The 24,900-nt window shown below is 45.7% G+C and overlaps 1 protein-coding gene across 1 annotated transcript in view; it reads right to left on the reverse strand.

Moving 5' to 3' along the window:
* Positions 1-24,900, reverse strand: part of LOC143793014 (uncharacterized) — a 195,081-nt gene that overhangs the window by 58,023 nt on the left and 112,158 nt on the right. Inside the window, exons 14-16 of the mRNA XM_077279566.1 lie at positions 8,810-8,968; positions 7,973-8,096; positions 5,082-5,288 (exon numbers count right to left, since the gene is read on the reverse strand). Coding sequence (XP_077135681.1) covers positions 5,082-5,288; positions 7,973-8,096; positions 8,810-8,968 — 490 coding nt within the window. The remainder of the gene's footprint in view (positions 1-5,081; positions 5,289-7,972; positions 8,097-8,809; positions 8,969-24,900) is intronic.

Below are 24,900 nucleotides of genomic sequence, written 5' to 3' on the forward strand. Positions count from 1 at the left end.
AGGCACATGTGACGAGTGTGTATCCCAGGCCAGGCATCTTGCTGACCTACTGTAACTAAAATGCAAGTGGTGGCAGTAAGAAGTGTGGTGTGGATGTGTAAACTGATTGGTGGTGCGATTAGCTGATTGTAAGCTTACTGCAATAGAAGAGTGGAAGAGTGACTGTGAAAAATGAAGTCCGCCTTTACAGTTGGTTCCGAGTCACATGTGCATCAAGAGGACAGTGCCACATAAAAGATTGTTACATTAAATGAGAACAATGGAACCAGGGGAAATATGTGTAATTGGTTTATTAACTGGCTCAATCATAGGAAAAAATGAAATGGAACAGACTCTGAATAAGTCACAGTTAACAGCAGGATATCTCAGGGGCCAGTACTGGGTCCTCTTCTTTTTAGCGTATTTGTTAATTATCTTGTAGAGGGCATACAAAGTAGAATTTCAGATAATATTAAACTCTGCAAGTTATTTAACACAGGCAAGGATAATTTAATATAGTAACATAGTAACATAGTTATTAAGGTTGAAGAAAGACTTTAAGTCCATCTAGTTCAACCCATAGCCTAACCTAACATGCCCTAACATGTTGATCCAGAGGAAGGCAAAAAAAAACCATGTGGCAAAGAGTAAGCTCCACATTGGGGAAAAAAATTCCTTCCCGACTCCACATACGGCAATCAGACTAGTTCACTGGATCAACGCCCTATCAAGGAATCTAATATATATAACCTGTAACATTATACTTTTCAAGAAAGGCATCCAGTCCCCTCTCAAATTTAAGTAATGAATCACTCATTACAACATCATACGGCAGAGAGTTCCATAGTCTCACTGCTCTTACAGTAAAGAATCCGCGTCTGTTATTATGCTTAAACCTTTTTTCCTCCAGACGTAGAGGATGCACCCTTGTCCCAGTCTCAGGTCTATGATTAAAAAGGTCATCAGAAAGGTCTTTGTACTGTCCCCTCATATATTTATACATTAAAATAAGATCACCCCTTAGCCTTCGTTTTTCCAAACTAAATAGCCCCAAGTGTAATAACCTATCTTGGTATTGCAGACCCCCCAGTCCTCTAATAACCTTGGTCGCTCTTCTCTGCACCCGCTCTAGTTCAGCTATGTCTTTCTTATACACCGGAGACCAGAACTGTACACAGTATTCTAAGTGTGGTCGAACTAGTGACTTGTATAGAGGTAAAATTATGTTCTCCTCATGAGCATCTATGCCTCTATTAATGCATCCCATTATTTTATTTGCCTTTGTAGCAGCTGCCTGACACTGGCCACTAAATGTGAGTTTGTCATCCACCCATACACCCAGGACTTTTTCATTGACGGTTTTTCCCAGAGTTTTAGAATTAATCACATAGTTATACATCTTATTACTTCTACTCAAGTGCATGACCTTACATTTATCCCCATTAAAGCTCATTTGCCATTTGTCAGCCCAAGCTTCTAGTTTACATAAATCATCCTGTAATATAAAATTGTCCTCCTCTGTACTGATTACCCTGCAGAGTTTAGTGTCATCTGCAAATATTGAAATTCTGCTCTGTATGCCCCCTACAAGGTCATTAATAAATATGTTGAAAAGAAGAGGGCCCAATACTGACCCCTGTGGTACCCCACTGCTAACCGTGTGCTCCATTAATAACCACCCTTTGTTTCCTATCCCTGAGCCAGCTCTTAACCCACTTACACATATTTTCCCCTATCCCCATTATTCTCATTTTATGTATCAACCTTTTGTGTGGCGCCGTATCAAAAGCTTTTGAAAAGTCCATATACACTACGTCCACTGCGTTCCCTTGGTCCAGTCCGAAACTTACCTCCTCATAGAAATTGATCAGATTTGTCTGACAGGAACGGTCCCTAGTAAACCCATGTTGGTACTGGGTCATGAGGTTATTCCTCTTCAGATACTCCAGTATAGCATCCCTTAGAATATCCTCCAGGATTTTACCCACTGTAGAGGTTAAGCTTACTGGCCTATAATTTCCGAGTTCAGCTTTTGTCCCCTTTTTGAATATTGGCACCACATTTGCTATACTCCAGTCCTGTGGTACACACCCTGTTACTATGGAGTCTTTAAAGATTTTTTAAGCTTGAAGCTTGGGATGAGAAATAACAGTTGGAGTGTAATGTAGATAAAATGTAAGGTCATGCATTTGCATAGAGGAAATAAAATGTACAATTATGTTCTAAAGGGTAAAAAAACTGGGTGAAACTGTCACTGACAAAGACTTGGGTGTATGGGTGGACAGCAAACTCAACTTTAGTGACCAGAGTCAGGCAGGTGCTGCAAATGCAAATAAAATCATGAAATGCATTAAAAGTGACATAGATAATAATGACAAGAACATATCTTTGCCCTTATACAAGTTACTGATGAGACCATACAGTGAATAAGAAGGAAATAGCTGAGCTAGAGCAGGCACAGAGAAGTGTGACCAAGGTTATTAAGGGAATGAGAAAACTATAATACCAAGACACGTTTACAAACAAAGGGTTATTCACTTTGGAATAATGAAGGCTTAGGCTGCTTTCACACTAGCGTCGGTACGGGGCTGTCACGCTGCGTCGGCCCGACGTACCGATGCATACTGTGAAAAAAATGCCCGACGTGGGCAGCGGAAGCAGTCTTAAGACGCTTCCGCTGCCCCATTGCAAGGACCGGGGAGGAGGGGGCGGAGTTTCGGCCACGCATGTGCGGTCGAAAATGGCGGTCTCGATGCACAAAAAAACATTACATGTAACTTTTTTTGTGGCGGCGGTGCGCCAAAACACGACGCAACTGTCGCATGACGGTTGCGACGTGTGGCAATACGTCGCAATGCATTGGTAATGTTAGTCTATGGGGGAAAAAACGCATCCTGCAGACAACTTTGCAGGATGCGTTTTTTCTCCTAAACGACGCATTGCGACGTGCAGCCAAAAACGCTAGTGTGAAAGTAGCCTTAGGGGCAATCTTTTTAAAATGCACAAATAGATAAGGGGACAGTACAGAAATCTTTCTTATGAAATTCTTACATCCTCTACATCTAGAGCACACATGTCAAACTCTGGCCTGCGGGACAAATCTGTCTCTTGGGGTGATTATATTAGGCCCGTGATGCCAACACCGCAACCCCCCTTCCCACCCCGGCATCACAACTGTATTGTAATCTTGGATGCTGACACAGTCTAAGGCAATGATGGAAGCCATCAGCTGTTGTTCCATCCTGCATCATTCTCCCTCTGCGTCAAGCACAGTGCGTTTGATGGCATCTCTATTTTGGCAAAATAGGATAGGTGAGCATTTGTTTTTTTAAAGTGGGGTCCATTATAATGTATGGAGGACTATGTGGGACCCATTATTCTGTATGGAGGACTAAGTGGAGCCCATTATACTGTATGGAGGACTATGTGGTGACATCAGACTTTATGCAGGACTATGTGGAGCCATTATACTGCATGGGGGACTATGTGGGGCCCATTATTCTGTATGGAGGACTATGTGGGACCATTAAACTGTATGGAGAACAATGTGGGGCCCATTACTTTGTATGAAAGACTATGTGGGACTTGCTATCCTGTATGGAGGACTATGTGTGGCCCATTATTCTGTATACAGCACAATGTGGGCCATTATACTGTATGGAAAACTATGTGGGGCCCATTATTCTGTATCAAGGACTATCTGGGGCCATTATACTGTATGGAAGACTATGTGTGCCCATTAAACTGTATAGAGAACTTTGCGGGACCATTATACTGTATAAAGGACTATTTGAGGCCATTATACTGTATGAAGGATTGCTTTGGGCCCATTTTTCTGTATGGAGGATTATGTGGGGCCATTATTCTGTATGGAGGACTATGTGGGCCCCATTATATTGTATGGAGCACTATGTAGGGCCATCATACTGTCTGGAGGACAATGTGGGGCCCATTATTCTGTATGCAGGACTATGTGGGGCCCAATATGCTGTACAACGGACTTTGTAGGGTCCATTATACTGTATGGACGACTATATGGGGCCAGTAAACTGTATGGAGGATTATGTGGGGCCCTTTATAAAGTAAGGAGGACTATAGGACTATATGGGGCACATTACTCTGTATTGAGAACTATGTGGGACCCATTATACTGTGTGGGGATCACAGATGGGGCATCATACTTTTTGGGGCCACCATACCTTGCTGGTGGGCATAGTCTGTTTTTGTAGGGTACTGTGGAGGAATTCACTATGGGGGTATCATACTGTGTTTGGGGGGCACTTGTGTTGGCATCATACTTTAGTATCTGTATTATTTATTAATTCAAGGCTTTTTATACTTTGTTATTACATATTTAAATTGGGCCATATGCTTTTTGCTGCTACAAAACATATTATATTATTCCGGAATGCCCCATTTGTGATTATGTGTTTATTTTATTCTAAGATCTATTAATTAAAATGTACCTTATTTGTGGGACAACCTATTTAAGTTTGTTTTGATATGAAAAGGTTCATCGTTATATTTGTTTATAAGGAAAAACTTCCTCAATTGTAGAATTTTTTATTAAATATCAAGGTTGGCCTACAACTTTGCCCAATTTTTTAATTTTGTCTCTCTGTATATATCAGTTTGACATCCCTAGTCTAAAAGAAAGAAGGTTTCATCATAGTCACAGAAAGCAATTAATTACTACAAGAGCAGTGAGATTTTAGAATTCTCTTTTATATGATGTTGTAATTGTCAATTCAATAAAAAGTACAAGGAGGACCTGGATGTTTTTCTTGAAAAATGTTATATTATAGGTTATGGGTTCCAGATTCTTTGATGGTATGCTGATTCAGAGAACTAATCTGATTGTGATATTTGGATTAGGGAAGAAATTTTCCCCTAATATGAGGCTATCAGCATTTGCCTCTTGGGGTTTTTTGCCTTTCCCTGGATCAACATGTTAGGATATAGGTTGAACTTGATGGATTTATGTCTGCCTTCAATTTTTGAAAAACTATAAAATTATGAGATTAATACAAATAAAATTACCTACATTAGGTTTCCTAATGTGTGCAATAAAAAAAACAATAAAAAATAATACTATGAATTACCTGTAAATGTCTAAAGGAGGCACTGTCTGACACAAATGAGACAGACACAATAAAATATACATGTGGGGGTAGTTCTGAAGGAATCCAGGACAGACATGCTTCACTTTCTGATAACTCATCTATACCATCCAAGATTACCATGAGGGGTCTGCTTTTAGTAGCCAATTCTAGAACAGTGGAGAACTCATTTATCAATCCTTTAAGATTCTTAAAAAAAAAAAGTTACATTTTAAACATATATCAGAAATCAACAATTAAATCAAGCACCACTATGTTTACCAAGTATACTGTATATGTACCTTGGGGAAAATAATTATTTGATACACTGCGGATTTTGCATGTTTTCACACCTGTAAAGAATGGAGAGGTCTGTAATTTTTAGCGTAGGTACACTTCAACTGTGAGGACAGAATCTGGAAATAAAAAAACAGAAAATCACATGATTTTTACATAATTAATTTGCATTTTATTGCATGAAATAAGTATTTAATCACCTACCAACCAGCAATAATTCTGATGCTCACAGGCTTATTAGTTCTTCTTTAAGAAGCCCTCCTACTCTACACTCATTACCTGTATTAATTGCACTTGTTTGAACTCGTTACCTGTATAAATGTCACCTGTTCACACACTCAATCAATCAATCACACTCCAACATCTCCACCATGGCATAGACCAAGGAGCTGTCTAAGGACACCAGGGACAAAATTGTAGACCTGCACAAGGCTGGGATGGGTCACAGGACAAAAGGCAAGCAGCTTGGTGAGAAGGCAACAACTGTTGGCACAATTATTAGAAAATGGAAGAAACACAAGATGACTGTCAATCTTCCTTGGTCTGGAGCTCCATTTAAGATCTCGCTTCGTGGGGTAAGGATGATTTTAAGAAAGGCTAGTAATCAGCCCAGAACTACATGGGAGGACCTGATCAATGACCTGAAGAGAGCTGAGACAACAGACTCAAACATTACCATTAGTAACACAATACGCTGTCATAGATTTAAATCCTGCACGGCATGCAAGGTCCCCCTGCTCACACCAGCACATGTCCAGGCCCATTTGAAGCTCGTGTGGTCAGATGAGACCAAAATAGAACTTTTTAGTATCCACTCCACTCGCCGTGTTTGGAGGAAGAAGAAGAATGAGTACAACCCGAAGAACACTGTCCCATCCGTGAAGCATCGTGGCAGAAACATCATACTTTGGGGGTGCTTTTCTGCAAAGGGGACAGGACGATTGCACCGTATTGAAGGGAGGATGGATGGAGTCATACATCACAAGATTTTGGCCAACAACTTCCTTCCCTCAGTAAGAGCATTGAAGATGGGTGGTAGCTGGGTCTTTCAGCATGACAATGACTCAAAACATACAACTAAGGAGTGGCTCCGTAAGAAGTATTTCAAGGGTCCTGGAGTGGCCTAGCCAGTCTCCAGACCTGAACCCAACAGAAAGTTTTTGGAGGAAGCTGAAATTCAGTGATTCCTAGCGACAGCCCTGAAACCTGAAAGATCTGGAGAAGATCTATATTGAGGAATGAGCCAAAATCCCTGCTGCAGTGTGTGCAAACTTGGTCAAAAAACTATAGGAAACGTCTGACCTCTGTAATTGCAAACAAAGATTTCTGTACCAAATATTAAGTTCTATTTTTCTATTGTATCAAATACTTATTTCATACAATAAAACACAAATTAATTATGTAAAAATCATACAATTTTTAAGATTCTTTCACAGTTGAAGTGTTCCTACAATAAAAATTACAGACCTCTCCATTCTTTGTAGGTGGGAAAACGTGCAAAATCAGCAGTGTATCAAATACTTATTTTTCCCAGTGTATATTCTGAGTCAGTTTTCATCTTTCTGTTAAGAGTACAGGCACTGGAGAATCAGTAATGAAGATGCAATACTTACATACTTATAGAAATGTGAGCGTATTGCTTAGATGTATATGGCAGCGTGCCGATGTTCATGTCACCATCAGACTCATTTTGAAAATGACAATGGACTATGCTTTTCAATATGAATATGCTTGAACTTTCTAAAATAGTTTAAAAATAATGGAATACGAATGCACAAATATATGGTAAATGGGCACTTAGTCTATGGACAATCCATTTCAAAGAGTGGATGGAATCTAGGGCCTCATACTGTTGTACTGTTTTACTACATTACTGTACATCTGAAAGCAAACACAGAAAGTTACGGTAAGTGTTTACACAGTTGAAGATCAATTCCATTTCATAAATCCTCCCCCATTGTTTAGATCTTCAGTTTTTTCTTTTTGGTATGCCTTCCTTAGGGCATAGATTGTAAGCTTGTGAGCAGGGCCCTCACTCCTCTTGGTATCCGTTGATTTATGTGATTATTGTTATGCTGCAATGTCTGTTATGGTCTGTACAAGGCCCCTCTAAAATGTAAAGTGCTGCGGAATATGTTGGCGCTACAGAAATAAAATTATTATTACTATTATTATGTCATAAGCACTACCACTGAGTAGTGAGAGAAGATCAATATTTCAGCACTATTGCTCACGTGTCAAGTTGTTAAAATAATTATCAATTTATTGGTAAAGAAGTGGTTTTTAAAACAGCATATTGTGGACCTGGGCCTGATTTTGCCCTGATGTGAACCAGTGGTGAACTGGAGGGACACTAGCACAATGGACAAAATGTGCACTATGATTTTATGGGGTCATTCTCATGCTCTTGTATCCTCTTTAGTATTGGAACTTTTACGGACAGTGTCTTTTTTGGCTTTTGACTCATTGTTTATGATTACATTGTCACAGCCCAGGCAGATTTTTGCATGGTTTCTCCTATGCCTTACATATATAGTTGATTTAGTACTGGTAATGCGTGGCTCTATATGATGATCATATACCTATATGACTAGTACCTCAGAGAACTGTGTTTTCAGGTTAAATATGGCGGCTATCTGGTAACACAGACTTTGTAGCAATAGGCGAGGGTTTCGGCTGTCCCCAGTAGTGCCAATAAAGCGAGTCACCAATCTCAGGTCCCTGTTTGTTATAAGGAGAATGAAAATATTTCAAAATTCTACACAAATGTAAAATCAGCAGATCATTACTCACTATAGATACTTTACAGAATGATGAATCGCTGCTTATACACCCTTTTACACTTATTCATATTATTAGGCTAAAACTGGATAATATTAATAAAAAAACATGTTTTTGTTGTTATTATAAATATTATTCTAGTTATTAATAATTATCATTATTACTGTAATAAACATTTCCTTAAATATTACAGCCGTGATGGAAATCATCTGCTTTGTTTTTTAGAAACACCAAGGCAAAAAGCTGATTATGCCCAGGGACAATGAGGTTGACTTTACATTTTATCAGCTACTGTGGAAATGGAGCATTATCTAAAAAGCTGTCCATGTAATACATGGCTGATACAAGTTGGTCAGAGATTGAGCAGCTTCTAGTTAGATGCTTTCATTCTGATTTATAGACTCTCCACATATGTCCTAATAGGCCACATGGGCTGTGAAATGTCTCATCAGGGTTTATCTACTTCCATTAGAAGTAATTTCATAGCGCTAGTCTATGGCAACCAGTCATATGCTTCTTCACCCTTTCTGTAACATAATCTGGAATTGGATTGTAGATCCTATATACCATAATATCTTGAAAAGCAGAGATTATAAAACCTATAATTCACATTTTAACATAGAATATAGATTACTGTATGAAAAAAACCTTACCAGGCATCCCAGTATGAAGCGGCTGCAGACACTTTTGCTAATAGAGCACTTTTCCCACTGCCAGGCTGCCCATGTAAGACTATCAGATGTTTATTAGAAGATTTCACACACTCTTGGAGCTGCATCAGTATGGACTCTCGGCCCATAAAGTTCTGCAGTCTACAATCGGGGAGAGAAAAACGTCAGATAATCATCATTGCATTTACAAATCCCACTGGCCAACAGTGAAAATGTTTCTGAAATGAAAATAGCTGGTTTGTAATAATTTTAGCATCCTAAAAACGAATATGTTACTTAAAAATCATTATTAGCTCTTGTTGCTGAGATACAGGTCATTTAAGATTATTATGCAGGAAAATAGGGAAATTTTGAATTTTCAACAAATGTGTATTGGTAAACCTGATTACAGACCTGTTGAACCAATGTCAGCCATTTTATAAATTGTGTCTGCATAGTTTGTACTAATTGAAGTCTCTTTCTCTTGTTGCAGTAATTTTGTGGAGAGAATTTACACTTTGAAAATGCCTCGTAAATGTGCAAATATTGTTAACAATTTTTGTTACGTGTGTGGTTATGTGACATTTGCCAACCAAAGAAGACCAATTACTCCACTTGTGAAGACTGCTTACCATCATTACTTTGCTTATACGTGGCACTTAAATACGTGGCACTTATACGTGGCACTTAAATACGTGGCACTTATATACGTGGCATTTTGAGACCTATAATTTTTCCACATTTTGGTCCACAGAGTCATGTGAGGTCTTGTTTTTTGCGGGACGAGTTGACGTTTTTATTGGTAACATTTTCGGACACGTGACCATTTTTTATCACTTTTTATTCCGTTTTTTGTGAGGCAGAATAACCAAAAACCAGCTATTCATGAATTTCTTTATACCGTTCTGCGTTTGGTAAAATTGATAAAGCAGTTTTATTCGTCGGGTCAGTACGATTACAGCGATACCTCATTTATATCATTTTTTAATGTTTTGGCGCTTTTATACGATAAAAACTATTTTATAGAAAAAATAATTATTTTGGCATCGCTTTATTCTGAGGACTATAACTTTTTTATTTTTTTGCTGATGATGCTGTATGGCGGCTTGTTTTTTGCGGGACAAGATGACGTTTTCAGCGGTACCATGGTTATTTATATCCATCTTTTTGATCGCGTGTTATTCCACTTTTTGTTCGGCGGTATGGTAATAAAGCGTTGTTTTTTGCCTCGTTTTTTTTTTTTTTTTCTTACGGTGTTTACTGAAGGGGTTAACTAGTGGGACAGTTTTATAGGTTGGGTCGTTACGGACGCGGCGATACTAAATATGTGTACTGTACTGTGCAATTTATACTCTTGTAATGAATTCTTCTCGCTACCTACAGCACATACTTCCATGGCGTGTATCTAAAAAACGAGAGCTAATTAAACAATTCTGTGGGTATATTTGAGTTTCTCGACCCAAAATTAGTAATATTTGCCTATTTTCATCAAAGAAACATAAAAAAAGTTGTTTTTTGTTGGCCTGTGGATCCTCAGTCCAATGTACCTGCTGTTCGCATATCTAACCTTCCCAGGGTGTAACCAACTATATGACACAAAATATGCTCAGATATATACAAAAATATTTAGAATTGAGAGTCCTCAGTGGTTGATACCTTTTAATGGCTAACTGAAAAGTTGGTAACAAATTGCAAACTTTCGAGACTACACAGGTCTCTTCATCAGGCATAGATGAAGAGGCCTGAGTAGTATCGAAAGCTTGCAATTTGTTACCAACTTTTCAGTTAGCCATTAAAAGGTATCAACCACTGAGGACTCTCAATTCTAAATATTTTTCTATCTACTGGCTAACACTGTACCAAGATATATATCTTTCCTGTATCAGATATATACAGTTATTGAATTTAAAGATGACTTTAAATTACTGCTACATTTTCTATCATTTTAAATGTTGATCAAATTGTGTGAGCCCACTCGCCACATCAAGGTAGTCTCCTACCGATATGACCGTACATGAAACAGACTTGCTTCTTTCTTCAGTTTAAGGCTATAAAATTAATCATGGCAGGTTGAATCCAATTTTATTCTACTATAATTCAAATTCAATATTCAAAACAACCTTTCACAGATGGATAGATAGGGTACATAACCAAGGCGACAGCCACAACTACCAACTGTAAAATACCAATAACAAAACAAGTCCGCATCTGAGCACAAGAGGAAGATGACTCTGTTTGTGGCAGAAACTCTGTGTAATGTGGTGAAACGCTACCTGAGTGGGTTGGGGAACACTCGCTTGGCACGGGATTTAAGCACTCAGGCACGATTTCTCCACTTAAACAGTCTAATCCGGTTTATTAAACATCATAAACCACATGACATACAGTCTATTTCATTACATCCACGAACTTGTCACGACCACCAGTCTGTTCATGCAGCAGATAAACTTCTCTGCCATATATTACAATCCCCTTGTCCAGGGTTACCTTCTAGGAGCTCCACTCCTCACGCTGACTCCATGTCAGTCCTGGCTACGCCAGCACAGAAGCCGTCCCAGGCTCTGTAGGTCCACGGTCTCTCAGGTGCTTCCAGGAAGACTCCACTCACAGGAGCTTCCAACACAGACCACCAGGACTCAAACTCTCACCAGGTGCTTGCAGGACTCCAGTCCATCCCAGGATAATCCAACACTCTGAGCATTCAGGTCCATAGTCTTTCTAAGTGCTTCCAGGACGTCTCCACTCCCAGGAGACTCCAACACAGACCATCCAGGACCTTGCACATGGACCACCCAGATCCATACACTCTGACCCATGTGACCAGACCTCAGTCACATTATATGGTTGTAACCACTCCCCTAGATGGGAGTGTGTGTGGTTAGCCAGTCCCGTCCAGCTCACCAGCTAACCCTATAAGCCCGCCCTTATAAGTCAACACAACAAACTCTTGTGGAACTGTAAGTCCCAGCATAACCATATCATTTCGGGCTTACCGCGCAGAGCACCTCTGCGACACATACCGGCCATTTACAATCCTGCCGGACTTTGTCTCATCACTAGTGTTGAGCATTCCGATACCGCAAGTATCGGGTATCGGCCGATACTTAGCGGTATCGGAATTCCGATACCGAGATCCGATACTTGCCGCGTATCGGATACCGGAATCGGAAGTTCCCAGGATTCAAACTGCACAAATTTGTACGAAATCAGCCAATGAGAATGATTCCAAGTGTGGGCACATCCTGTTCAGCATGGAGGGCCTGAAACTACTGGCAAGGCTGTGATTGGCTGCTGAAATGATGTCATGATGCAGTTTAAAAGTCGCTGGCGCCATTTTGCGCTCACTCTGCTGTGAATTCAGTTAGTGACAGGACGCTGTTTGCTGACTGAGGGCCAGTTTAGAGATAGCGATTTGCTTCTTTGTGCTTTTCAAAGGCTAATTTAGCAACCGCTGTGTTCACCTACTAATCACCTTGCTTTTGCCTTGTAGCGCTGTTTTCACAGCGATCTGCAAGGTCTGTGTGTGTGTGTGTGTGAGTGCAGCCCACTCTCTAGTCTGAGTGCAGCCATAGGCCATCCATAGCTGGTTGTATTCAGTTCAGGGAGGGTGGTTCATTGCCTCATACTGTTCTTTTTTTTTTTTTTTTTTTTCAAGTAGTGTAGTCTGCTGCTCATTTTTTCAAAAAATTCCTATTAGTGTCTTTCCACCCGTCTCCAGCTAACTTGTGGAAAAACACTACATAGGATAACGTAGAGGAGGGTTTTTGGGCCTTGCAGCGCCGTTTACGGCTGTCTGCACGGTCTCCGTGTGACTGCAGCTCGCCCTGTAGTCTGTGAGCAGCCATAGCCTGGTTGTATCCAGCTCAGGGTTCTTCACTGCGTCATACCGTAAAATCAATTTTCCTTTTGTTTTAAGTAGTGCAGGCTGCTGCACATTTTTTAAAAAAATTCCTATTAGTGTATTTTCACCCGTCTCCAGCTAACTTGTGGAAAAACACTACATAGGATAATGTAGAGGAGTGTTTTTGGGCCTTGCAGTGCCGTTTACGGCTGTCTGCACGGTCTCCGTGTGACTGCAGCTCTCTCTGTTGTCAGTTCAGCCCCCAAAAAATAAATAAATAATAAAGTTCACCAAACACACCAGTGACACCACTTTACATTTGTGTAGGCCACATTAGCTCATATTAAAGTCTAGTCCACACTTTAGAAAATTAGTGTTTCTTATACCTGTTAGGAGTTGTTCAGGAATAAGCACACAAAGCCGTTAGTACTTTTCTGCTTATCTTTATCAGTCAACCAAGATGAAGAAGGCAGTGAGTAAGGCACGTGGGCGTGGGCGCGGAGCAGGGAGAAGACGTGGGGATTCTGTGCCCGCTGCGGGCACCGGTGACTCATCAGCACCCACTTTCACCAGGGAACAGTCCTTCATGCGCAGCTTTGTCGCAGAGCGCCGTACACCGCTGCTGCGTGAAGAACAAATTGAAGCCGTTGTCGGATGGATGGCAGCTAATGCATCAACTTCAATTAGTGCCACATCCTCTCAGACACAGAGCACTGGAGAGCAGCCATCTGTCTCTTCACCACCTGCCAAATTGCCCAGGCAGACAGAGATCCCAGGACAGGAGCCGTCTCTACTTCTGTTCTCTGAATCTCTTGGCTTGGAAACAGGGGGCCAGCCAAGCAGCATTGGAGAAATGGAAGAAGAGGCAGGGTGCAGTGATGCCCAACCGCTTTTTCTCTCTTCCTCTGAAGAGGCGGGTGGGCCAGTGCCTCCGGTCACCACATCGCAGGATGCATCTGCTGATGACACTCAGGTGCCACTTTCTGGTGCGTGCTCTGCTGCTGAGACTACCCAGGAGGAGCAGTTGGGGGCAGAGGGTAGTGTAGATGATGAGGTCCTTGACCCATCTTGGCGTGAGGGACAGGAAGGTGGTGGGAGCAGCTCTGAGGAAGAGATTCCCCGTACGGCCCAAAGAGGGAGAGGGAGGGGGAAGACTGCGGATCCTGCAGCCTCCGCTTTGGCACCCGTTAGGAGCATGTCTCTTCCAAAAGCCAAAAAGGGCGCTCCCAAGACTTGCAGTGCCTGGTCCTTTTTTGACACAGTTGCAGATGACATTTGCTATGTCAAATGCAAGGTGTGTCATCACAAAGTAAAAAGAGGTCGAAATGTCAGCAACCTCAATACCTCCAACATGTGGAAACATGTGCGCACCAGGCACGTGGCGGAGTTAGAAAAACACACTGAAGAGCTAGGCCAACCAACAGCGGCAGCTACCACCTCCTCAGCTCGTGTTGCCTCTTCCTCCAGCTCACACGCAGCTGGTTCGGCTTCCTCCCAGGATCGCCGTGGAAGAACCTCTGGCCCTGTTGTCCAGAGACCCGCTGTAATTCCACCCGCAGCACCACTTTCCCAGTCATCCACACACTCCCAGCCCAGTGTACAGCCATCGGTAGTACAGGCATGGGAGAAAAGGCGGCCTTTCTCGTCAAACCACCCACGAGCACAGGCTCTGACTGCAGGCATTGCCAAACTTCTGTCACTGGAAATGCTGTCATTCAGGCTGGTGGAGACTGACAGCTTCCGTGACTTGATGTCATTGGCAGTCCCACAGTACAATGTGCCCAGCCGCTTTTACTTCAGCAGGCAAGCCGTCCCTGCCCTGCACAAGCATGTGGAGGGACACATAAAACACGCGCTACTGAATGCCGTCAGTAGCAAGGTCCACCTCACCACCGATGCGTGGACCAGTCAACATGGACAGGGGCGATACCTTTCCCTCACTGCCCATTGGGTTAATGTCGTTGAGCCGGGTACAGATCGTGCGAGTGGCGCAGGACGTGTCCTGCCCACTCCAAGGATTGCAGGAATCCATTCTGTACGCATTGACTCCTCCTCTTACACCAGTTCCTCAGAATCATCGCTACAGGAGCCGTCACAGTCCACCTCCACATGGACCCGTGATGAACGTTTACCTGTTACGACCGACATGAGCACAGCCGTGGCCAAACGTCAACAGGCCGTCTTGAAATTAATTTCTTTGGGGAATCGAAGCCACACAGCGCAGGAGCTCTGGAATGCCATCAAGCAGGAGAGCGATGTGTGGTTTGTGCCAGCGAATCTCCAGCCAGGCATGGTAGTGTGTGATAATGGCCGAAATCTGGTGGCAGCTCTGGGCCTCGGCAACCTCACTCACATCCCATGTCTGGCACATGTGCTCAATTTGGTCGTGCAGAGTTTTTTGAGGGACTATCCGGATCTTGATGCACTGCTGCACAAGGTCCGCCTAGAGTGTGCTCACTTGCGGCGTTCCAGCACGGCAAAAGCGCGCATTGCGGCTCTGCAGCGCCGACACCGCCTGCCGGAACATCGCATCATATGTGACCTACCTACCAGGTGGAATTCCACGTTACATATGTTGGAGCGGTTGTGTGAGCAGCAGCAAGCTGTAATGGAGTACCAGCTGCATCAGGCGCAAAGAAATCGCACTCAGCGCCGTTCAGACTTCACAACCACAGAGTGGGCCACTATGAATGACGTCTGCCAGGTTTTGCGTCCCTTCGATTATTCCACGCGGATGGTGAGTGCAGATGATGCACTAGTCAGCATGACTGTCCCCCTTATCTGCCTGCTTGAAAAATCACTGCAAGCGCTAAGGGATGATGTTGTGGAAGAGGTGGAGGATGAGGATTCACCATTTCCATCATCTTCTGGACAGTCAGCGCCACGTGGTTCCTCACAAACGCGTAGGCAGGGGACAGTTTGTGAGGAGGATGAGGAGGAGTCAATGGAGGAGGAAGACATCCGTCCAGAGGAGGGAGTTACACAATTGTCCAGTACTCAGTGTGTACAGCGAGGGTGGGGTGATGACGAGCGGGCAGAGATCACGCCTCCAGCAGGGGACAGCGTTTCTTGGGCAGTTGGCAGTCTGCAGCACATGGTGGATTACATGCTGCAGTGCCTGAGAAACGACCGCCGCATCGCCCACATTCTCAACATGTCTGATTATTGGGTGTTCACCCTCCTCGATCCTCGCTACCGGGACAACGTAGAAAGCCTCATCACACTGTTGAACCGGGAGCGAAAAATGCGGGAGTACCAAGACACACTGGTGAATTCCATCATCTTCTCCAGTCCAACTGAGAGAAGTGCTGCTAGTGCATTACAAAGCAGCTCAGTGCGTCCAGGCAGTGGTGGAGGCTCTGCACAAAGAGGGAGCAGAAGCAGTGCCTCTGCCCAAGGCAAGACCAGTATGGCCCAACTGTGGCACAGTTTTCTGTGCCCGCCACAAAAGTCTACACCATCACAGATGGCTCCAGTCAGCAGGAGGCAACGGTTCCGTCAGATGGTGACAGACTACATGTCTTGCCCTCTTGCTGTACTCCCAGGCGGCTCTTCACCTTTCAAGTTTTGGGTCTCAAAGCTGGATACATGGCCAGAGCTAAGCCAGTATGCATTGGAGGTGCTGGCTTGCCCTGCGGCTAGTGTATTATCGGAATGCGTCTTTAGTGCTGCAGGTGGTGTACTAACTGACCGTCGCATGCGACTATCCTCCGATAACGTTGACCGGCTTACTTTCCTGAAAATGAACAAGGCCTTGATCTCGCAGGAATTTGCCACTCCTCTTCCTGATTAAATAATTAGGTGACTGTCTACGTTATCCAGGTCTCCTGTTGTGTTCATCTTTCTACCACCTGAACTTAAATTCCTGGGCTCCAACACCGCCAGTTGAGGCTCAGAAGTGCCGTCTGCACAGTCAAAACATACGACCCAGTGTTATTGGGTTTCAGTAACGTCAGCTGATCCCCAGCTGTGTAGCCGGCAATGTGTCCTGCGACCGCCACGCTGACACAACAACTGAAATGTAAGGGAACCTGTCCCCCCCCCCCCCCAAGGCGTTTGTTACTGAAAGAGCCACCTTGTGCAGCAGTAATGCTGCACAAGGAAAAGGTAGCTATTTTTGTTTAGCTCCTTGCACACGCAGAACTTAACACTTATAAAATGTGTCCACTGATACCGTAAAACCGTCCCGGAGGTGGGACTTTCCTTCGTAATATGACGCAGCACAGCTGTCATTCCTACCCCCTTGGCGCCGTGCCCCGGCTCCTCAGCGTTGTTTGATTCCGTCACGGAGCCTGCGCTGTTATGTTATCCCTTGGCCAGGCACACTTAGCGCTGCCCATCTTCTGACATCATTTGGTGTCAGGCTGGCTGCGCCTGTGCGGCCGCGCTGGCCGAGAGCCCGCCTCGCATTGTCTTCTGATTTAATCCCACTGGGGGCCTGAGATCCATGGACATGGGCAGTGCATATCTGAACCTCCGCCTCTCACTCATCTCCCTACGCCTTCTTCAGACTGTGCGCCGTCAGCTGATCCCTAATAGCATGCCACGGCCGTGACGCCGCACAGTCTGAAGAAGCCGTAGGGAGGGGAGTGAGAGGCGAGGATATGCACTGCGCATGGCCACGGATCCCAGGCCCGCGGTGGGATTACATTAGACAACACTGAGAGGCGGGATCTCTGCCAGCGCGGACGCACAGGCGCAGCCAGCCTGACACCAAATGATGTCAGAAGATGGGCAGCGCTAAGTGTGCCTGGCCAAGGGATAACATAACAGCGCAGGCTCCGGGACAGATTCAAACAACGCTGAGGAGCCGGGGCACGGCGCCAAGGGGGTAGGAATGACAGCTGTGCTGCGTCATATTATGAAGGAAAGTCCCACCTCCGGGACGGTCTCACGGTTTCAGGGGACACATTTTATAAGTGTTTAGTTCTGTGTTTGCAAGGAGCATAATGAAAAGAGCCACCTTTTCCTTTTGCATCTTTTGTGCTGCACAAGCTGGCTCTTTCAGCTACAAACGCCTTGGGGGGGGGTTAAAGGTTCCCTTTCTCCAATCAGGCTTCGGCCTACATTGTGTTCCTCTGCTTCTCCTGCTGTCCCTGGGCTCCAACACCGCTAGTTGTTGCCTGGTAGTGCTGTACGCACACTCAACAGTCACTCCTCTGTTATTGGGGTTCAGTAACGTCAGCTGTTCCCCAGCTGTGTGTGTGGCAATCCCTCCTATCTCCTCCACCTCCTCCTCCTCCTGTCCCTGGGCTCCAACACCGCTAGTTGCCATCCAGAAGTGCTGTCCGCACAGTCCCAACAGTCCCTCCTCTGTTATTGGGGTTCAGTAACGTCAGCTGTTCCCCAGCTGTGTGTGTGGCAATCCCTCCTATCTCCTCCACCTCCTCCTGTCCCTGGGCTCCAACACCGCTAGTTGCCGTCCAGAAGTGCTGTCCACACAGTCCCAACAGTCCCTCCTCTGTTATTGGGGTTCAGTAAAGCCTGCTGCTCCCCTGCTGTGTGTGTGGCAATCCCCCCTATCTCCTCCACCTCCTCCTCCTCCTCCTCCTGTCCCTGGGCTCCAACACCGCTAGTTGCTGTCCAGAAGTGCTGTCCGCACAGTCCCAACAGTCGCTCCTCTGTTATTGGGGTTCAGTAAAGCCTGCAGCTCCCCTGCTGTGTGTGTGGCAATCCCTCCTATCTCCTCCACCTCCTCCTCCTCCTGTCCCTGGGCTCCAACACCGCTAGTTGCCGTCCAGAAGTGCTGTCCGCACAGTCCCGACAGTCCCTCCTCTGTTATTGGGGTTCAGTAAAGCTTGCTGCTCCCCTGCTGTGTGTGTGGCAATCCCTCCTATCTCCTCCACCTCCTCCTCCTCCTGTCCCTGGGCTCCAACACCACTAGTTGCCGTCCAGAAGTGCTGTCCGCACAGTCCCAACAGTCGCTCCTCTGTTATTGGGGTTCAGTAAAGCCTGCTGCTCCCCTGCTGTGTGTGTGGCAATCCCTCCTATCTCCTCCACCTCCTCCTCCTCCTGTCCCTGGGCTCCAACACCGCTAGTTGCCGTCCAGAAGTGCTGTCCGCACAGTCCCAACAGTCGCTCCTCTGTTATTGGGGTTCAGTAAAGCCTGCTGCTCCCCTGCTGTGTGTGTGGCAATCCCTCCTATCTCCTCCACCTCCTCCTCCTCCTGTCCCTGGGCTCCAACACCGCTAGTTGCTGTCCAGAAGTGCTGTCTGCACAGTCCCAACAGTCCCTCCTCTGTTATTGGGGTTCAGTAACGTCAGCTGTTCCCCAGCTGTGTGTGTGGCAATCCCTCCTATCTCCTCCACCTCCTCCTCCTCCTCCTGTCCCTGGGCTCCAACACCGCTAGTTGCCGTCCAGAAGTGCTGTCCGCACAGTCCCAACAGTCCCTCCTCTGTTATTGGGGTTCAGTAAAGCTTGCTGCTCCCCTGCTGTGTGTGGCAATCCCTCCTATCTCCTCCACCTCCTCCTCCTCCTGTCCCTGGGCTCCAACACCGCTAGTTGCCGTCCAGAAGTGCTGTCCGCACAGTCCCTACTGTCGCTCCTCTGTTATTGGGGTTCAGTAAAGCCTGCTGCTCCCCTGCTGTGTGTGTGGCAATCCCTCCTATCTCCTCCACCTCCTCCTCCTCCTGTCCCTGGGCTCCAACACCGCTAGTTGCTGTCCAGAAGTGCTGTCCGCACAGTCCCAACAGTCCCTCCTCTGTTATTGTTGTTCAGTAACGTCAGCTGTTCCCCAGCTGTGTGTGTGGCAATCCCTCCTATCTCCTCCACCTCCTCCTCCTCCTCCTGTCCCTGGGCTCCAACACCGCTAGTTGCCGTCCAGAAGTGCTGTCCGCACAGTCCCAACAGTCCCTCCTCTGTTATTGGGGTTCAGTAAAGCCTGCTGCTCCCCTGCTGTGTATACGGCAACGTGTCCTGCGACCGCCACGCAGGCACAACAAGTTAAATTTAAGGGAACCTGTCCCCCCCCCCCAGGCGTTTGTTACTGAAGGAGACACCTTGTGCAGCAGTAATGATGCAAAGGGAAAAAGTGCCTCTTTTTGTGGTGCTCCTTGCACATGCTGAACCTAACACTTTTGAAATGTGTCCCCTCACACGGTTAAACCGTCCGGTCGGTGGAACTTTCCTTTGTCATGTGACGCAGCACAGCCGTCATTCTTACCCCCTTGGCGCCGTGCGCTTCCTCCTCAGCGTTGTTTGAATCTGTCCCGGAGTCTGCGCTGTTATGTTATCCCTTGGCCAGGCACACTTAGCGCTGCCCGTCTTCTGACATCATTTGGTGTCAGGATGGCTGCGCCTGTGCGGCCGCGCTGGACGAGATCCCGCCTCGTAGTGTCTTCTGATTTAATCCCACTGCGGACCTGTGATCCATGGACATTAGCAGTGCATATCTTAACCTCCGCCTCTCACTCATCTCCCTACGCCTTCTTCAGACTGTGCGCTGTCAGCTGATCCCTAATAGCATGCCACGGCCGTGACGCCGCACAGTCTGAAGAAGCCGTAGGGAGGGGAGTGAGAGGCGAGGATATGCACTGCTCATGCCCATGGATCACAGGTCCGCAGAGTGATTACATTAGATGACACAGCGAGGCGGGATCTCGTCCAGCGCGGCCGCACAGGCGCAGCCATCCTGACACCAAATGATGTCAGAAGACGGGCAGCGCTAAGTGTGCCTGGCCAAGGGATAACATAACAGCGCAGACTCCGGGACAGATTCAAACAACGCTGAGGAGGAGGCGCACGGCGCCAAGGGGGTAAGAATGACGGCTGTGCTGCGTCACATGACAAAGGAAAGTTCCACCGACCGGACGGTTTAACCGTGTGAGGGGACACATTTCAAAAGTGTTAGGTTCAGCATGTGCAAGGACCATAATTAAAAGAGCTAAGTTTACCTTTTCCAGCATTAGTGCTGTACAAGATGGCTCTTTCAGCTACAAACGCCTGGGGGGGGGGGGGTTAAAGGTTTCCTTTCAACTTGCTCCAGTGCAGGCTGCGGCCTACACTCTGCTCCACCTGCAGAGCCTGGGCTCCAACACCACTAGTTGTGGGAGAAGTAAAAAAGAAGGTGAAGGGCGTGGAAGTAGTGAAACATCAATATCTGACAAAATTAAAAAAAAATTAACATAGTCAAAATCTTTCTAACGCCGAACGTCATAAAAAAACAAAACAAAATCCTGCTATTCTATTAGATTGGGCTAAACCTCTGTGCCTTTAATGTCTCCGCCACGTCCCCCAATACATCCTACATTATTCTTAGTTGTTTTCCTTCATGTAGAATGAACCTACAAGTTAAGAAAGGGTTTATTTTAATTCCGATATTTTCGTCCCATTGACTTGCATTGGGATCGGGTATCGGTATCGGATTAGATCCGATACTTTGACGGTATTGGCCGATACTTTCCGATACCGATACTTTCCGATATCGGAAGGTATCGCTCAACACTACTCATCACCATAATTATGCCCCAAGCACATCCTGAAGCACACACACAGCTGTCATGATCTCAATGGCAAGAGATCATAGCATCAGCATATATAGGAACTAGCTCTTGGAAGATGGAAACTGAGCTGACCATGAACTAAACCTAACGCACAACTAGCAGTGGCCGGGTAGCATGCCTACGTTGATTCTAGATGCCCAGCACCAGCCGGAGGACTAAATAAAGCTAGCAGAGGAAAATATTAGTCCTAACTCACCTCTAGAGAAATACCCCGAAAGGAGACAGAGGCCCCCCACATGTATTGGCGGTGAATCAAGATGAAATAACAAACGTAGTATGAAAATAGGTTTAGCAAATTTGAGGTCCACTTACTACATAGCAGAAGACAGAAAGGACACTTTCATGGTCAGCTGAAAACCCTATCAAAACACCATCCAGAAATTACTTTAAAACTCTGGCATTAACTCATAACACCAGAGTGGCAATTCCTGTTCACAAGAGCTTTCCAGACACAGTAACGAAACTACAGCTGTGAACTGGAACAAAAATGCAAAAACAAACATGGACAAGAGTCCAACTTATCTAGTAGTTGTCTAGGAGCAGGAACAAGCACAGAGAGGCTTCTGATAACATTGTTGACCGGCAAGCAACTAACAGAGCAGCAAGGCTATATAGCGACTCCCACATCTTGATGGGAACAGGTGAACAGAGAAGATGAAGACACCAGTTCAATTCCACCAGTAGCCACCGGGGGAGCCCAGAATCCAAATTCACAACAGTACCCCCCCCTCAAGGAGGGGGCACCGAACCCTCACCAGAACCACCAGGGCGATCAGGATGGGCCCTATGAAAGGTACGAACCAGATCAGAGGCATGAACATCAGATGCATTCACCCAAGAATTATCCTCCTGGCCGTATCCCTTCCACTTGACCAGATACTGGAGTCTCCGTCTGGAAACACGAGAGTCTAAGATTTTCTCCACAACGTACTCCAACTCACCCTCAACCAACACCGGAGCAGGAGGCTCAACGGAAGGCACAACCGGTACCTCATACCTGCGCAATAATGACCGATGAAAAACGTTATGAATAGAAAAGGATGCAGGGAGGTCCAAACGGAAGGAAACAGGGTTAAGAATCTCCAATATCTTATATGGGCCGATGAACCGAGGCTTAAACTTAGGAGAAGAGACCCTCATAGGGACAAAACGAGAAGACAACCACACCAAATCCCCAACACAAAGCCGAGGACCAACACGACGGTGGCGGTTGGCAAAAAGCTGAGTCTTCTCCTGGGACAACCTCAAATTGTCCACCACCTGCCCCCAGATCTGATGCAATCTCTCCACCACAGCATCCACTCCAGGACAATCCGAAGATTCCACCTGACCAGAGGAAAATCGAGGATGAAACCCCGAATTACAGAAAAACGGGGACACCAAAGTGGCAGAGCTGGCCCGATTATTGAGAGCAAACTCCGCCAATGGCAAAAAAGCAACCCAATCATCCTGGTCAGCAGACACAAAACACCTCAGATATGTCTCCAGGGTCTGATTAATCCGCTCGGTCTGGCCATTCGTCTGAGGATGGAAAGCGGACGAAAAAGATAAATCTATGCCCATCCTAGCACAGAATGCCCGCCAAAATCTAGACACGAATTGGGTCCCTCTGTCAGAAACGATATTCTCAGGAATACCATGCAAACGAACAACATTTTGAAAAAACAGAGGAACCAACTCGGAAGAAGAAGGCAACTTGGGCAGAGGAACCAAATGGACCATCTTAGAGAAACGGTCACACACCACCCAGATGACAGACATCTTCTGAGAAACAGGCAGATCTGAAATAAAATCCATCGAGATGTGCGTCCAAGGCCTCTTAGGAATAGGCAAGGGCAACAACAATCCACTAGCCCGAGAACAACAAGGCTTGGCCCGAGCACAAACGTCACAAGACTGCACAAAGCCTCGCACATCTCGTGACAGGGAAGGCCACCAGAAGGACCTTGCCACCAAATCCCTGGTACCAAAAATGCCAGGATGACCTGCCAACGCAGAAGAATGAACCTCAGAGATGACTCTACTGGTCCAATCATCAGGAACAAACAGTTTATCAGGTGGGCAACGATCAGGTCTATCCGCCTGAAACTCCTGCAAGGCCCGCCGCAGGTCTGGAGAAACGGCTGACAATACCACTCCATCCTCAAGGATACCTGTGGGCTCAGAGTTACCAGGCGAGTCAGGCTCAAAACTCCTAGAAAGGGCATCCGCCTTAACATTCTTAGAACCCGGCAGGTATGACACCACAAAATTAAACCGAGAGAAAAATAATGACCAGCGCGCCTGTCTAGGATTCAGGCGCCTGGCGGTCTCAAGATAAATCAAATTTTTGTGGTCAGTCAATACCACCACCTGATGTCTGGCCCCCTCAAGCCAATGGCGCCACTCCTCAAAAGCCCACTTCATGGCCAAAAGCTCCCGATTCCCAACATCATAATTCCGCTCAGCGGGCGAAAATTTACGGGAAAAGAAGGCACAAGGCCTAATCACGGAGCAGTCAGAACTTTTCTGCGACAACACTGCCCCAGCTCCGATCTCAGAAGCGTCGACCTCAACCTGAAAAGGTAGAGCAACATCAGGCTGACGCAACACAGGAGCAGAGGAAAAACGGCGCTTAAGCTCCCGAAAGGCCTCCACAGCATCAGGGGACCAATCAGCAACATCAGCACCCTTCTTAGTCAAATCGGTCAATGGCTTAGCAATATCCGAAAAACCAGCAATAAATCGACGATAAAAGTTAGCAAAGCCCAAAAATTTCTGAAGACTCTTAAGAGAAGAGGGCTGCGTCCAATCACAAATAGCTTGAACCTTGACAGGATCCATTTCAATGGAAGAGGGGGAAAAAATATATCCCAAAAAGGAAATCCTCTGTAGCCCAAAAACACACTTAGAACCCTTCACACACAAAGAATTAGACCGCAAAACCTGAAAAACCCTCCTGACTTGCTGGACATGAGAGTCCCAGTCATCAGAAAAAATCAGAATATCATCCAGATACACAATCATAAATTTATCCAAATAATCGCGAAAAATATCATGCATAAAGGACTGGAAAACTGACGGAGCATTTGAAAGACCAAAAGGCATCACTAAATACTCAAAGTGGCCCTCGGGCGTATTAAATGCGGTTTTCCACTCATCCCCCTGCCTGATTCGCACCAAATTATACGCCCCACGAAGGTCAATCTTAGAGAACCACTTGGCCCCCTTTATGCGAGCAAACAAATCAGTCAGCAACGGCAATGGGTATTGATATTTAACAGTGATTTTATTCAAAAGCCGATAATCAATACATGGTCTCAAAGAGCCGTCTTTTTTTGACACAAAGAAAAAACCGGCTCCTAAGGGAGATGACGATGGACGAATATGTCCCTTTTCCAAGGACTCCTTTATATATTCACGCATAGCAGCATGTTCAGGCACAGACAGATTAAATAAACGACCCTTTGGGTATTTACTACCCGGGATTAAATCTATGGCACAATCGCACTCTCGGTGCGGAGGTAACGAACCAAGCTTGGATTCTTCAAAGACGTCACGATAGTCAGACAGGAACTCAGGAATTTCAGAGGGAATAGATGATGAAATGGAAACCACAGGTACATCCCCATGAGCCCCCTTACATCCCCAGCTCAACACAGACATAGCTTTCCAGTCGAGGACTGGGTTGTGAGATTGCAGCCAAGGCAATCCTAGCACCAAATCATCATGTAGATTATACAGCACCAGAAAGCGAACAATCTCCTGGTGAT

This window comes from Ranitomeya variabilis, chromosome 1 (genome assembly GCF_051348905.1).
Source record: "Ranitomeya variabilis isolate aRanVar5 chromosome 1, aRanVar5.hap1, whole genome shotgun sequence".
NCBI classification, from domain to species: Eukaryota; Metazoa; Chordata; class Amphibia; order Anura; family Dendrobatidae; genus Ranitomeya; species Ranitomeya variabilis.